At 42.8% G+C, this 16454-nt stretch overlaps 1 protein-coding gene across 4 annotated transcripts in view; it reads right to left on the bottom strand.

Annotated features, from left to right (window-relative positions):
* Nucleotides 1-4046: 4046 nt before the first annotated feature.
* Nucleotides 4047-16454, bottom strand: part of acot7 (acyl-CoA thioesterase 7) — a 71297-nt gene continuing 58889 nt past the window's right edge. For all 4 annotated transcript variants that reach the window (XM_078254666.1, XM_078254667.1, XM_078254663.1 and 1 more), the window contains one exon: nt 4047-4548. In XM_078254666.1, coding sequence (XP_078110792.1) covers nt 4450-4548 — 99 coding nt within the window. In that variant the 3' untranslated portion in view covers nt 4047-4449. The remainder of the gene's footprint in view (nt 4549-16454) is intronic.

Genomic DNA, 16454 nt, shown 5'->3' with positions numbered 1-16454 from the left:
AAGAGGTCGGCATTTTGACAGAGCGAAAACTGCTTCTGCATGTTGCACATTTGCTTTGAATATTAACAAGTCATTTCATTCCTGCAACCTCTGAATGAACAAGAAGGCGTAGGCCTATTTTTCATTAAATGTCTCATTTGAATGTTAAGCTGGAAACCAGAGAAAATAAGAGATGGCTATTGTAGCCTATTGTAGCTAGCTATAAGTCTGAACCTAATTTGCCATAACATCCATTTTTATTATTCAAACATTTTTTAAAAGAACGTCTGCATTGAACCTCATATCGTTCTTTTCACGTTATTCATGTTCCTTTATATGGGCCCTTTTCATTGACATTATAAGACTTGTTATGTAAGACTCCTTCCCTGAATCATTCTGTAAGAGCGGCTTTATTCCCTCGGGGCCTGGATTGTACACAGTGAGAAAACTAATAGGCCCTACATGAGAGAAGAGACACAGTGTGCCCCTGGTACCTTGGTTTCTGCCACTATTATAAGGTTTATTTTCATTTTAATTTATTTGGTGGATGGAGCAGCGCAAGCTCTCCCTGCTTCCCATTAAAACAGACAGAGACACACACACACACACACACACACACACACACACACACACACACACACACACACACACACACACACACACACATCACATAGCTGCAGTAGCTAACACAGCCAGGCTGTACAGTACTGAAGAGCCACTAAAAAGAAAAGCTCCACCAGATACTGAGGTAGGGTGGGAAATGTCCCTTGAGCTTCACTGCTGATCCAGTCAATAACTACCTAAAGCTACACTGCAGCCTCAAGGTTTACATTTGTCTTATTACAGTATTCACATAATGGGAATGCAACAGAAGTAACACATTCTGTCTAAATAAATGCTGTAGAGTTGCCCTGTTTGCCCACATTAATTGCACAGGCACACTGGAAGGTAAGTTAAACCCTGAAACCTTTCAGAAACTATTTTTAGGATTACAGTATGTCTTGCTATCAGCTAGGGATTTAAAATCTTTGAAACTGCAAATATTTTTTTTAACAATGTCGTTCTTTAGCCACACAGTTATGAAATTTTTTTCACCAACTTCATTGGTGAGATTTAAAAAAAAAAAAACCTTCAGACAGGCTTTAAATTAAGTCCATAGTTAAGTTCCGTTTTCTAAACCATATTTTGGGTGAGACAAATGCCAGTTAGTGTGAAGAGAAAGCCAAAACAAAGATGTATTTTTAGATTTAGCTGTGTGAAAACAGTTTCCTGTGTCTTCCATAACACCATAACCGAACTTTAAACCTCTTGCCCTTTCCTGCAAGATTCCAGTTTTGTGGGCAATGGTAACATTGTAAACATGACCCAGGTTATAATAGTTCAAATGATTTTCGATGAAGCTTGTGTAACAAAATGAGTAGAGATTTCTTCTTGGGTATGACGGTGTGTTGATAAAGACAAGTGGTAGGTGGGTTAGCTTGTTGTGGATGATTTATTTTTGTACCTTAGATTTAAATAGGTCCATCAACAACTAGACATGACAGGAGAGTTTGTTAAAAGAATCAGATTGTCCATCTCTGGCCTCTCCTGTGTGATGCTAGGTGACCTGGAAGTAAAAAGTAACAGAAGGCATTCCCGCCCACTGGCACCGGGCTGCCCCCACTCCTAACGTCAGCTCCACTATCACACATCACATCACAGACACAGACACACGCACACACACACACACACACACACACACACACACACACACACACACACACACACACACACACACACACACACAGCAGCTCTTTAATTCTTGAATGTCCTGCTGATATGCTCCCTAACAATCTACTTTTCCATGTCATCTCAGCCCTTCCACCTCTCTGTGTGAAGGAGTATGTGTGCCTTAGTAAGTAAGAGGTAGCCTTATTTAGTTGTACTCCCAGTATGGTCCCCTGTGACCGACAAAAAGGGAGGTTCCAAGCCAGACAAAGTACACCCCATCACCTACTCCTCTGCAGGGAAAGCCCTTCTGGCTCCAAGCCCAGATAACAGAGCAGGGCTGAATGTAGGTCTCGGAACTCTGCTCTGTGAAGATGTTCCAGGAACCACAAACATATTTTTTACAAAGAAAAGAAGGAAACATTGAGTTGTTTACCGTTTACTGTGTGAGGCTGATGTCTTTCAGCATCTGCAACTTCTGCCAACAAACAGAAGTGTTGCCTCATACAATTATTGACAGACTTATTTTCACGAGTGACCTTGAAGTATAATGTGCACACGGTTTAGGTATCTGTCTTGTCTCATGTGTGGCAGTTAAGTCCCTGCTGTCAGAATATGACTGACGACGGAGACGTTCCCGAGCTGAGGAGAAAAGAAAACGCAAAGCGGGTCACTCTGTAATAAAAGCTGAGAGTTTTCGCCTCGCTTCATCACTTATCGTTCCTTCAGAGTCCTTAATGTTTTTTCTCCTGCACCAGAGGATCATTCATCTTCTAAGTAGCCTTGTCAGTCTCTCTACACTGGGATACAGCAGTGAGGTGGCTGCTAGTCCCCTAATTTAGATGTGAAGAGGAAACATGAGATCAGATTTTTGCCTTCATTTCATTATTCTCTGATGGAAAAAAGAAGTTTGACATGCAGCTTCCTCTGGTAACTGGTAAACTGTAGCATATATTATAAACTTAGGACAATGCTAAGTTTTTGGCAAGCACAAACATTATTTACACGTGAGACTTGAATTATTGACAACAAATTTGAGAAACATTTATTTCTGATAATGTCATCTCTTCCATTTTAAGTCTGTTCTTCCACATTAGTAACCATGGTTACCATATTGTGTCTCTATGTATTATAGCCAGCTGCTACCAGCTGAAATGGCTGAAGACAGTAATGAACATTGTTGTGAATGATGAGGAATTAGATGCTTTCTTAACAAGGACAGTCAAGCATGCCTGTGCTGATGTTGTGCATTAGGCAGATGCTTTTCAATAAGCTCATATTTCCCAGAAGTCTTGTCTTGCCATCTGAGATGGATTCTATCTACTTAGATTGTGTTTTCCCTCCTCTCCCTCCCTGTGTTCTTCTTCTCCCACAAGATGCCTCAACTTCACTTGGCTTAAAAATAGATATATCCCCCTGGTGCAGCTTGAGCGTAACTTTATTTTCATGGGGGAAATGAAAAGCACACATACTGTGCTGGAGGGACTGAGGCAAAAACAATAACCTTCATGATCCAATGACAAATCCGTTTTTGTCTGTGTAGGAAAAAACGTACGAGGAGGAACAAAGGTCCAAACAAAAAGGCATTTTGCTGAGGTTTAGACCTGTGTGGCTCACTGTGCTTCATAGAGCTCACTCACTGGGCTTTAATCTTTGAATTTCACTTTGGTTTTGATCTTAAATTAGTCCTTGCCATCTGTTGCACAGGATTGCAGCCCACCTACTCCTCCAGAAGTCTAAAAGTGTTTTGAATACCCAAATGAAAAACCAATGCTGCTAAATATTTGAACAGGAGTTTTTATGGCAGGTTAATAATCACAGCCTTACAGCCATATGGATATTGATTTCTCACTGGCTGCTGCTGACCTCGATTCATCTTTCTGATCTTTCTTTGTGCACACATGCACACACCCAGGAGATATGCAAAGAGAATGATTCAAATACTGACACATTCCTTTCTAGTTCTATAAGTCCTCACATCTCATGTGGAGACAAAGGGAGTGAGACAGGGAGAAGGCTGGGGGAGACAGAGGACAAATAGAGTGAATGAGAGGAGGAAGAAAATGACATTGCAAGAGAATGGAAATGGACGAGGACATGACGATTAGCAGGAGAGGATAAGCAAACACTGGAGTCAGAGTGTGACAGACAGGCAGCAGAGGAGAGGAGGGCAGGGGAGGGGGAAGGGCAGGCGTGGGAGAGATGAGAGTTGAGTCAAAGCCCCCGAGCTCTGCTGATTTCTCTGTGAAAGACACAGTGCTAAAAAGATGGATAGCATGTGCCCTCTCTGCCAAGGCATGCCCAAGACAATGACATCATCGTCACCAAACCAGCAAGGACACGAGGCCAGAGCCCCAGACTCACGCTTGGATCGTTTATTCAATATTATTCACTCACTTATTCATCATATTCCTTGCGCTATCGCTTTGCACTGACACCGATCATAAATAGTCTTCAAAAATCTTCCTTAAAATAAAATAGTACTCTTACTTCTACAGTCAGACTGTCATTTTGCACAGACATCATGAACAGGCTTCATAAATCAATAAAAATATCCACAAAATAAAAATATGTACTCTTAATCTTTAAATACAGATACAGCCATATATGAACGCTTTGGTGCGTAGCACAGGAAACAAAATCATCACAGGTTCAGCTTATAATTACAGAACAGGAGAGGGTATTTATCTCCTTCATACTGTATGTGTTGTGTGAGGTTGATATACTGTTGTTGCAGGCGTTTAACTGTGGTGAGCAGTGGCGTCACTGCTGGCGCTCCTTATTTGCGAGTCTCTTTGCTTTATTCTGGAGGTAACGTGCTTTGCCCTCCTCAAAACGTCTCTGCTCCTCCTCTCCTTCAATCTGAAGAAAACACACAGAAAAGACAGACACATTCATCATTTACACATATTGTGCACTGGAATGTTTTCCCTGCTGTTATTACATCAATCGTGGGCATGAAGCTCTGATCTAATTTGCCACTCTGTGCTGTTATAATTGACATTCATCTTCTTAATGTAATACAGAATGAATAACTGAAACTTGGAAGAGGCTCTGTATTAGAGAATGAAAAAGTAAAATGCATCTAAGTAAAGTTAGGCTAGGGCTGGGCGATATGGAGAAAATGAAATATTACGATATTTTTGACCAAACACCTCGATGTCGATATTGCAACAACATTGTAAGGTTGACAATTGGTGCTTTCACAAAATATCTTCACACTTAGATTTTAGATAAATAACCATCATAATGTGTATATAATGACTAAGCGGTTAAAGGCAAATAATAGAACAGCTAGAACAGTCTGGTAAATTCAGAAAATGACATCACTTTACTGTAATGCAGCCTTTGAAACCAGGAAAAGACTAAACTTACCATGTAATGATATTACAATTCTTCAAAATCTAAGACGATATCTAGTCTCATATCACGATATCGATATAATATTGCCCAGCCCTAAGTTAAACAAAACCATGTGAGGTGATTTGAAGACATTTGCAGGACATCAACACATTTGAAATTCCTTACACAGCATGCTTTTCAGGCATTTCAATTACATGTAAACAGCACAGAGCATCGTGAATGTGTGTCATCTACAGCTAATTTTATAGTTCTGCAACGCTGGCAGCAAGGCCCAAGGATTGTGATGAGTCTGTCCATGAGTCCAGTTCTTTGGCCATGAAATATAACATTATTAGCACAGCTAACAGATGCATTAAATTTAATGTGAATTTTACAGTAAAGTTACCTTAAAGGATAATTACTATGGTTTTTGGTGCCTGTTGGCTTTTCATCTAATACCACCAACAGGTAAAAATGGTAAAAATGTTGCTCCATGACAAACTAATGTATAGATTTCCATGAAAATGGATGTGTATATTACAACCAGCTGAATGAATCCTAATGTTTTCAGCTGTACCAGTGCACTGTACTGTAGCACCATCCTCTACTTCCATAACATGGTGTTATAGACATATGCTCACCCAGTTTTAGCATACCAAATATAAAATATATTGGTATTACAATCTTTAATAGCACCATCACACCCAGGGATTCTGGGAAGACCTCCTCGATGCTATCACTTTCTGCCAGTGAAGAACACATTCTCTTGCTGCTGATTTGTGGGAGGAAGCACTTGCTAGCCTGCACAGTTTAATTAGACTGCCTGGCAACCTCGTGGCTTGAACAACAATACCACCACCAGTGACATGGTCAATAATTTGGTGCTGCCCACATTCCCACTCCCTCATCTGCACACTGTTCTAAGGAAGCAGGAGAGTGTGTTGTATGTTCTTGTATGTAAAACTGTACAAGTAAATAATAGCATTATGTTCAGATGGAGGCTCTTTGCTGTGCACATGCACACACCAAGGGGTCTCATTTATAAAACTGTGCTAGGATCCTTACTAAAAGTGTACGTATGGCCAAAAGCCAAAAATGGCGTAGGCCAAAAAACATTCAGATTTATAAAACCGTGCGTACACACATCTGTAAGCAATGTTCCCTTTATAAATCACAGATTACCCACAAGTGTGCGTACATGAATCAGCCTCTTATCCCACCTTGTACACGCCCATTTTTAACCATAAATAGTCAATGCAAAGCACCTCATGAATACTGATCAGTATGTCAGTGACCCTGGCAGTTGTTCTTTCGTTACACCGAATCATGATGACTGGCGGAGGAAAAGCAAAACACTTCTCAGACGTTCAGGAATTGCTGCAAATTGAATTATAATTTTGGCCTGTTCTCGCACAGTGTAGGGAAACCTGATCTATAGACCACCTATATTAATAATACGTCCAAAACGGCAGGCATTACGGCACTCGGGGACAGCTTCGATATACCAGACCTAGATTTTACAGAACAATATATTATATCCAAACAAGCCTTAGTGATAAAGTTGAAGATTATATATAATATTTGTTTTTTTAATAAAACACCTAGCTGTCTGACATTTCCTTCTGGAAACAGCCGGTTTCCCCCAGAGTGGCGTGGACCTGTATTTGGACCAGGATGGCACGGTTCCGGCGCGTTGCCCTCTCTATTGGACCCAATTCAGTACATAGATCCAAGAGCACAGCTTTAGGGAATCTAAATCGGCATATTAGCCAGTCATCGTCATGGTCCCTGAAGTCTCTTTCTCTCCTGATTCTTGCATTACCGTAGTCCTCCTGCAGGGCCAGCAGTGCCATCATGCAGCATTACGCACGGGTTCACCGCAGTTTTTATATGTTTACAACAAATAGTGATTGTTAACACCTTGCCAAAATCACAGCATCAACTAGTGGTATCCCCCACCCCGAGATACAATTTTAAGACGAAAGAAAGTGTAACAGGCAAACACACTTTTCTTCATGCAGGTTTTGTCACAAACAGTATTAAAGTTCGGACCAATAACGAGGACATTAAGTGTAACGATTGCGCGAGAGCTTAACGGCTGTATTTTCAGACTTTGACATTTGATGATATACGCACAGTTTTAAAGACAGATATTCCGTTATTTACACTGTGTTCTGCCGTTATCTAATGCTAGGGTATTTGATGCTATCCTGTATTCCATGCAGTTGGGCCATCTCCTCCTCCTGCGTTCCTAGCGGACAATGTGACGGTGAGACAGCGCCGATTAAACATTAAGAACACATTTTAATTTAAGATTTGAGTTTGAGGTGTTCATGGAACAATCATATCAATCAGTACAATCACAAATAACACTGCTGATTTAATCTTCATGGTAACGTGGATGATATGGAGTGAAAAAATGTGTGTGAGGCATCAATACTTGAAAATATTAAATTGGTATTCCCGCATGTATTTTCTGTAGTCTGATATCAGTTCACCACCTCACCATCTGCGTCGCCAATTCCCATTCCCCAAAAATATGCATACGCCTGGGTCAGATTTTGCGTGGAGGATCGCACATTCTGCCGTCAAGTTTTTTTTTTTTTATAAATCACAACCTTTGCGTGGGAAGTGGCGTACGCACATTTTCAGCCACGTTTTGTGCATACGCCACGTTTATAAATGAGACCCCTGGTGTTTGGCAGATTCAAAAGCACCTGCCACTCAGCAGCATTCTGGGTGCAAAGCTGACAGATGGCACCATAACATTATGGAGAGAGCAGGGTGGTAACAGAAATGACAAAACACCACGCCAGGGACAAGCCCAGGGGTGGGGTCTCAAATGTAATGAGACTATTAAAATAGTGACGCTGAGTTAAAAACGCAACACCGGTGGGAATATTTCCATTCAATTTCAATTAAATTTTATTTATAGTATCAAATCATTACGAGTTATCTCAAGACACTTTACAGACAGAGTAGTTCTAGACCACACTCTATAATTTACCAAGACCCAACAATTCCAATAATTCCCCCAAGAGCAAGCATTTAGTGCAACAGTGGCGAGGAAAAAACTTCCTTTTAGGCAGAAACCTTGGACAGACCCAGGCTCTTGGTGGGCGGTTGTCTGACGGTGCCGGTTGGGGGTACGATGAACAGTGGCAATTATAGTCACAATTAAGATAATGGAACTATGACTAGAAACAGTAGTTGTAATAGTTCATGACATAGCAGGGCACTGCATATTTATCTCTGTAGAGCAGGTTCAGGAGCATACAGCTGTAGTATTGGTGTGTTTGTTGTATGCTGGTTATATAACAGTCAACATACTGCTCACTCAATTTTGCTTTTGCCATTCGACTGAAAGTAATGGACAATTCCAGTTCATTGACTTTCAAAAAAGAAAAAAAGAGAAAAACCAAGTTTCTGCGTAGTTCCAGCATTTTCAAACATTTACATAAACAGAAATGCTGGAATCTATTTTTACAAAACTTTCCTTGTTTAAACTCAGTAAACATGAACACAATCAGGAGCTGAGTCTTGTTCTAGTGTGTGACAGTTACTGATTGTGTTGTCACAGCAAATTCATGGATATTAAATTGAATAATAAATAGTGTATGTGTAGGCCTTCCACATACTATGAGGAATATAAATGTCGCTCTCTGTTCATATAAAATGCTAACAATGTTATTCAAGAAGCATATTTACAAGATGTATTTTTCCTATGTCATCACTACACAAAAAAGCAAGCGTTTTCATTTTAAATGGTTAACAATTGTTGCCTGTGTCCATGTTGGAAGGCAGACAGCTACACAAATAAAGCCTCTATGATTATTGTAATATCTTTTGAGTTGTCCGGTCTCTAATTAGACTATGAAATATTAGGATATTAGTTAACATCTCCAAATGGACTGCAAGGGGAAAAATGTGCAGGGAGCCGGTCATTACAGTATTATTGAAACAAGCCCAGACAAGGTGATTTGGTTGTGGTTTATAAATAATCTACTTAAGCACAGTCACTGTGGGTACCAAAAAAACCCATCATTTAACACAACACACTGGTTTAAAATGATTTCATTATAAGCCCAAAATAGTTTAGAGGGACTGCAGCCCTGTAACCGCAGCCAATCAAAACAAAAATGTTAAGACGGTAAGACGACTTCCAGTAGAATCAGTAAAATTATGATTGTTTATGATTGTCTCTCTGGAGTATCCAAAGATAAACAGCTATTTGATACAAGGTTGGTGAAGAGTGAACATTTACCACTGTGTGTGTGTGTGTTTACATGACGCTTCAGGGGCAGCATTGATACAAAGCCCAACACAGCCACAAAGAGATGTGACCCAAATATATATTCAAACAAATATATTTGGAAGTGCTTCGTATATTTATCAACAATGTCTTTAGGCTGTTTGTACCTTTTATTCTAATTGCTTTGCTCTTTTAAACCACTTCTCTCTCTCTCTCTCTCTCTCTCTCTCTCTCTCTCTCTCTCTCTCTCGCCCCTGAGGACTTCACCATTATTTAATTACACCTTTAAAGCCATAGTCAGCTACAGCTTGAGATGGTTTAATGATCATGCCAATTAAAAGGAGCTGTACACCTGAGTACTGCTAATGAAGAATGACAGTTAATAATAATATGACGTCCTCTAAAGTTTCTGTCCAAAGCTAAGGAAACATGATTCTGGCAGGAGAAATGTGAGACTGACTTTAGAGAAATTAGTGAGCACTGCTGACTATAGTAGCTACATGCTAACCGCAGTAAAAGATGTCATCTTGGCTGCCAATTTGTTAAATTCTCCCCAATTTTGGGTCGCATTATTGATGAAACATGTCCGATTGGGTAGTATTTGATTCAGAAGCCTTTATCTGTGATTTTTGATGGTAGAAAGTGCGGCTTCATTCCATTACAATCTAACGATAGCCTAGTGCTAAATATTGAGTAGCTGCATGCTAACGCGAGATAGCTGTAACCTTGGCGGCCAATGCTGGTAATTTCTCCCCAATTTTGGGTCACTTTACTGCTGGTACATGTCCGGTTGTGTTGTATTTGGTTTAGAAGCCTTCAAAGGTGATTTTTCACAGTACAAAGTCCTGCTATATACTCCGTTGCAGTAGCTCCAGCTTCAACTAATGAAACAACAGCGGAGGCTGTGGCGGAGCAGAGTGCAGATTCCAGGAAACACTCTGGCAGAGCAGACTGGGCTTTTTTGGGAGGGAGGCTTACACAGAGACAGTATACACACAAAATGCAAGTATTATCCTGAAAATGCTATATAAAAGTTGCTCTTTAAGCACAATACAAAGCAAATGTTTCTTTTAATATTTGTTAATATTGCTTAGGTTTTAAAATAGCTTCTTAACTCTTTCACAGTAATGGTAGGAGATGATGTTCAAAGTGAACAATAACACATTTCTACTTCATTGTCTATGTGTGCACATTATTTGTCCTGCTTATATTTTGTGTGCATTCCTGCTAGGCTGCACGTATGGGTGCATGTTTATGCTCATGCGAATCACATTTGCATAACTCAATGACACAATTCAATGCTTGGCTCAAAATGTTCTTTTGGTGTCCCCACGTAATTGGTATTCCCACAGTGGCTCCAGTCTAATAACTGTGATTATGCAGGATCATCAACTACTACTGGTGACTCTCTGATGCAGACATGATCAACCCTGCAAAAAGCAGTCATGCTTGTTTAATAGTGTCTTCAACTTGAATGTCTCCAATCGTATTGCTTTTTACATTTCAGGCAGCAAGTAAATTCATGTGCAATTACTGTGCATTTATTGTGCAGTATGTCTTTGAAATCAACATGATTGTATGTGTAACAGTTCAAACATGGCAAGAATGATGGCCCACATTGTGTAAAACAAAATGGCTCCTCTTTGAGCAACATTGGCCTCTGCAGCCATGTTAGTGGCTCTGTGAGGCTTTTAACTAAATGCTAACATAAGCATGCTAATTTTCTCTAAATTATAATGCTTAAATGTGGATTTATAATGCTTTGTATTGGTCCAATTAAAATTTTTAACTGATGATGGCGCTGGATGAAAAGCTAAAGGATCAACAACGTTATGAATATCTGAACCAAATTCCATGTCAATCCATTGTATAGTTATTGAGACATTTCCCTCAAAACCCCACATGTGAAATGGACACAAGATCATTGAAGTAATTAGGACCCATCACATGGGAAGCGTGGATGTCTGAACCTAATTTCATGTCAACACATTTAATAGTTGTTGAGATATTTTCGTCAGGACCAAAGTGAACCGACGTCCCTTGAGACACTAGCATAGCTAATAAAAAATACAATTGTTACAATGCAAAAAAAGAAATAAATCAATGGTGATCTGCAATAGATCACACTGGAACACAATTAATTTATAATGCCGTCCACTGTGAACCAAACAAAAAGTCAGACCTCTGAGCCTTGGCTGAGCGTGTCAAACAGCCAAGAAAAACAGCGGTTTCACCTGGCGTGCTGATCGTCCATTAGGTGGACAGTTGAATGGAGTGTGACAAATTGTGTAAACTTGAAACGGGGACAAGGCTTGTAAAAGGGACTGCTCGGACAATGTCAGCAAAATGTCAGAGGGGTTCCTTTGTGTTGGCACAAGCTGTTATTAGAGTGGGCACGGGGCATCAGTGGCACTGCAAAATGCCAGTGTCTCAAAAGTAGCACTAAGCTGTAAGTAAGTAAAAGCCATCTGGGCCGGCATGAGTCTGGATACCAGCCTATGTCTATGTGCGACAGGGAGAGATTTATATCCATCCATCCATCTTTGTCCGCTTATCCGGTATTGGGTCACGGGGGTAGCAGCTCCAGCAGGGGACCCCAAACTTCCCTTTCCCGAGCCACATCAACCAGCTCTGACTGGGGGATCCCGAGGCATTCCCAGGCCAGGTTGGAGATATAATCCCTCCACCTAGTTGTGGGTCTTCCCTGAGGCCTCCTCCCAGCTGGACGTGCCTGGAACACCTCCCTGCCCAGGGGGCATCCTTACCAGATGCCCCGAACCACCTGAACTGGCTCCTTTCGACGCAAAGGAGAAGGGGCTCTACTCCGAGCTCCTCATGGATGACTGTGCTTCTCACCCTATCTCTAAGGGAGACACCAGCCACCCTCCTGAGGAAACCCATTTTGGCCGCTTGTACCCTGGATCTTGTTCTTTCGGTCATGACCCAGCCTTCATGACCATAGGTTAGGGTAGGAACGAAAACTGACCGGTAGATTGAGAACTTTGCCTTCTGGCTCAGCTCTCTTTTCGTCACAACGGTGCAATAAATTGAATGTAATACCGCACCCGCTACGCCGATTCTCCGACCAATCTCCTGCTCCATTGTCCCCTCACTCCCGAACAAGACTTCAAGGTATTTAAACTCCTTCACTTGGGGTAAGGACTCATTCCCTACCTGAAGAAGGCACTCCATCAGTTTCCTGCTGAGAACCATGGCCTCAGATTTAGAGGTGCTGATCCTCATCCCAGCTGCTTCACACTCGGCTGCGAACCGATCCAGTGAGTGCTGAAGGTCACAGGCCGATGATGCCATCAGGACCACATCATCTGCAAAAAGCAGCGATGAGATCCCCAGCCCACCGAACTGCAACCCCTCTCCACCCCGACTACGCCTCGATATCCTGTCCATAAATACTACAAACAGGATTGGTGACAAAGCGCAGCCCTGGCGGAGGCCAACTCTCACCTGAAACGAGTCCGACTTACTGCCGAGAACCCGGACACAGCTCTCGCTTTGGTCGTACAGAGATTGGATGGCCCTGAGAAGGGACCCCCCTCACCCCATACTCCCGCAGCACCTCCCACAGTATCTCCCGGGGGACCCGGTCATACGCCTTCTCCAGATCCACAAAAGCACATGTAGACCGGTTGGGCATACTCCCAGGCTCCCTCCAGGATCCTTGCGAGAGTAAAGATCTGGTCCGTTGTTCCACGACCAGGACGGAATCCGCATTGTTCCTCTTCAACCCTGAGGTTTCGACTATCGGCCGAAACCCTCCTTTCCAGCACCTTGGAGTAGACTTTACCGGGGAGGCTGAGAAGTGTGATACCCCTGTAATTGGCACACACCCTCTGGTCCCCCCTTTTTTGAAAACAGGGGAACCACCACCCCGGTCTGCCACTCCTTAGGCACCGTCCCAGACTTCCACGCAATGTTGAAGAGGCGTGTCAACCAAGACAACCCCTCCACACCCAGAGCTTTAAGCATTTCTGGACGGATCTCATCAATCCCTGGGGCTTTGCCACTGTGGAGTTGTTTAACTACCTCAGCAACTTCCACCAGGGAAATTGACGACAATCCCCCCATCATCCTCCAGCTCTGCCTCTACCATAGAGGGCGTATTAGTCTGGATTTAGGAGTTCCTCAAAGTGCTCCTTCCACCGCCCTATTACCTCCTCAGTTGAGGTCAACAGCGTCCCATCCTTACTGTACACAGCTTGGATGGTTCCCCGCTTCCCCCCTCCTGAGGTGGCGAACGGTTTTCCAGAAGCACCTTGGTGCCGACCGAAAGTCCTTCTCCATGTCTTCTCCGAACTTCTCCCACACCCGCTGCTTTGCCTCTTTCACGGCAGAGGCTGCAGCCCTTCGGGCCCTTCGGTACCTTGCAACTGCCTCCGGAGTCCTCTGGGATAACATATCCCGGAAAGACTCCTTCTTCAGTCGGACGGCTTCCCTGACCACCGGTGTCCACCACGGTGTTCGTGGGTTACCGCCCCTTGAGGCACCTAAGACCCTAAGACCACAGCTCCCCGCCGCAGCTTCAGCAATGGAAACTTTGAACATTGTCCACTCAGGGTTCAATGCCCCCCAGCCTCCACAGGGATGCACGAAAAGCTCCGCCGGAGGTGTGAGTTGAAAGTCTGTCGGACAGGGGCCTCCTCCAGACGTTCCCAATTTACCCGCACTACCCGTTTGGGCTTACCAGGTCTGTCCAGAGTCTTCCCCCCACCCCCCTGACCCAACTCACCACCAGATGGTGATCGGTTGACAGCTCCGCCCCTCTCTTCACCCGAGTGTCCAAAACATACGGCCTCAGATCAGATGAAACGATTATAAAATCGATCATTGACCTTTGGCCTAGGGTGCTCTGGTACCAAGTACACTTATGAGCATCCCTATGTTCGAACATGGTGTTTGTTATAGACAATCCATGACTAGCACAGAAGTCCAACAACAGACAGCCACTCTGGTTTAGATCAGGGAGGCCGTTCCTCCCAATCACGCCTCTCCATGTATCTCCATCATTGCCCACGTGCGCGTTGAAGTCCCCCAGCAGAACTATGGAGTACCCCGTTGGAGCCCCATACAGGACTCCATTCAAGGTCTCCGAGAAGGCTGAATACTCCGAACTCTTGTTGGGTGCATATGCACAAACAACAGTCAGAGTTCCCCCTCCCCCTCCCCCCACAACCTGCAGGCGTAGGGAGGCGACCCTCTCATCCGCCAGGGTAAACTCCAACGTAGCGGTGCTCAGCCGGGGGCTTGTGAGTATCCCCACACCCGACCGGCGCCTCACACTCTGGGCAACTCCGGAGAAGAAAAGAGTCCAACCAGGAGTATGGTTCCAGAACCGAGACTGTGCGTAGAGGTAAGCCCCACCAGATCCAACTGGTAGCGCTCCACCTCCCGCACAAGTTCCGGCTCCTTCCCCCACAGAGAGGTGACATTCCACGTCCCCAGAGCCAGCCTCTGCCGCCCGGGTCTGGTCCGTCGAGGCCCCTGACCTTCACCGCCACCCATGTGGCAGCGCACCCGACCCCAGCGGTTCCTCCCACAGGTGGTGGGCCCATAGGATTTATATAATTAATATAAATCCATCCTAATATTGTCTTAATGTTCATATAACTGTTTACTGTGTTCTGTCTGAATATTTGGACAAATTGTATGTTGATGCTTTGGCAACATTGCTATTGAAACATGTTAATGCCAATAAAGCCCCTTTGAACTGAACTGAGAGTGAGAGAGACAGAGACAGAGAGAGATACACAGAGAGAGACCCTCATACACAAAGCGTGACATTTTAGACAATGCTAAAAGGTGTTTCATTTGTGGACATAAAACATATCCTTTTAAATATGCCACGCTGGCTTTTCCTGAATGCTAAAAGTACCCCTGTCCATGGATCCATCTTTTAGTCATGATTAATATTTTATGCTGACAGTTTTTTCAGCTACAATAGGTTGTAATCATTGTTATATGTGAATTGGCGTATTCAGTTTTTTTTTTTTTCAGACAACATATTGTATGACATGTAAATTAAAGCAAAATAAGCCTTTCTCAAATGAGTCTGAGCTGTTAAATGCAATATTTGAGGAAAAAAAAGATATTCACTGAACTAAATCACCTTGCTAAAGCAAGTTTAATGTCCGAAGTAGATTTTCAGAAATGGATGGACCGCAATCATAACCTGAAAATACTAATTCAACAGTGTATACATTTCTTTTGTATGCTTTGGGAAATGTTTGGCAGTAATTTAAGGAATAAATCATTTGCTGGGCTAAAACACAACAACATACTTTAAGCTATAGTTTTTGCTTAAAGACTTCAAATTACAAATAATACTTAAGAAATTTAGAAGAACTCTGTTTCCGGCTCCTTCTCTGGCACTGCTGAGGGTCATTATAGGACATGTAGGTCAATTTAAAACAGACCTAGAAGATAGATAGATAATAAAAAAAAAAAAGATTAACAGCACTTCTCCTGTTTTGTCTGAATAGGTGAAAGTTACAGTGTTTGCTCTATGAATGTGCATATTGAAACTTATACCAACATTGACTGAGACCTGGCTGTAGTTTCGTTGTGGCTATGCATATAGAACATTAGAAGCTTCTATGCATATTCATGAATAAGGTATAAACAAAAACGCCTAATATTCATAATTAACCTCCGTCCAGATGCATAGACTGGCGCGCAATGAGAACAAACGTCGGTATGTTCTGTGTGTTGTGCCTTGAATTACCACAGAGTCAGAAATATTTGCAACTCTGGCACAAGTGTACCCGTTAACCCATTGCTCATTGTCTTGAATGGGAGGCATCTAAAAATAAATCACTGCATCACTTCATGTGGACTACATGCGGTTGCCATGACAACCAGGCTTGTTTTCGTGTCACGGGAGGCCAGCTGAGTCTCTGCCAGTTAGGAGATGGAAGAGAATGAAGGAGGAAGAGATGAAGAAAAGAGGGTAAAAGCGGGATGGAGGGAAAAATGAAGAGGCAGAAGGAGTGAGAGATGAAGGGAGAGATGGAAAAGAAAAAGGCAAGAAGGAGAGATATGATGAAACATTGATCAAGGAGAGGAAAGCAAGATGTAAGAAGGACCTTCAACCTTCTGTATGTTCACCAAAAATAAAATGAGTTGATATCTCTCCAAGCCATGTAATAACTCTATATAT

Source organism: Sander vitreus, chromosome 7 (genome assembly GCF_031162955.1).
Source record: "Sander vitreus isolate 19-12246 chromosome 7, sanVit1, whole genome shotgun sequence".
Lineage (NCBI taxonomy): Eukaryota > Metazoa > Chordata > Actinopteri > Perciformes > Percidae > Sander > Sander vitreus.
Note: the sequence above shows the minus strand (reverse complement) of the source record. Positions and strands in the feature narration are given on the sequence as shown.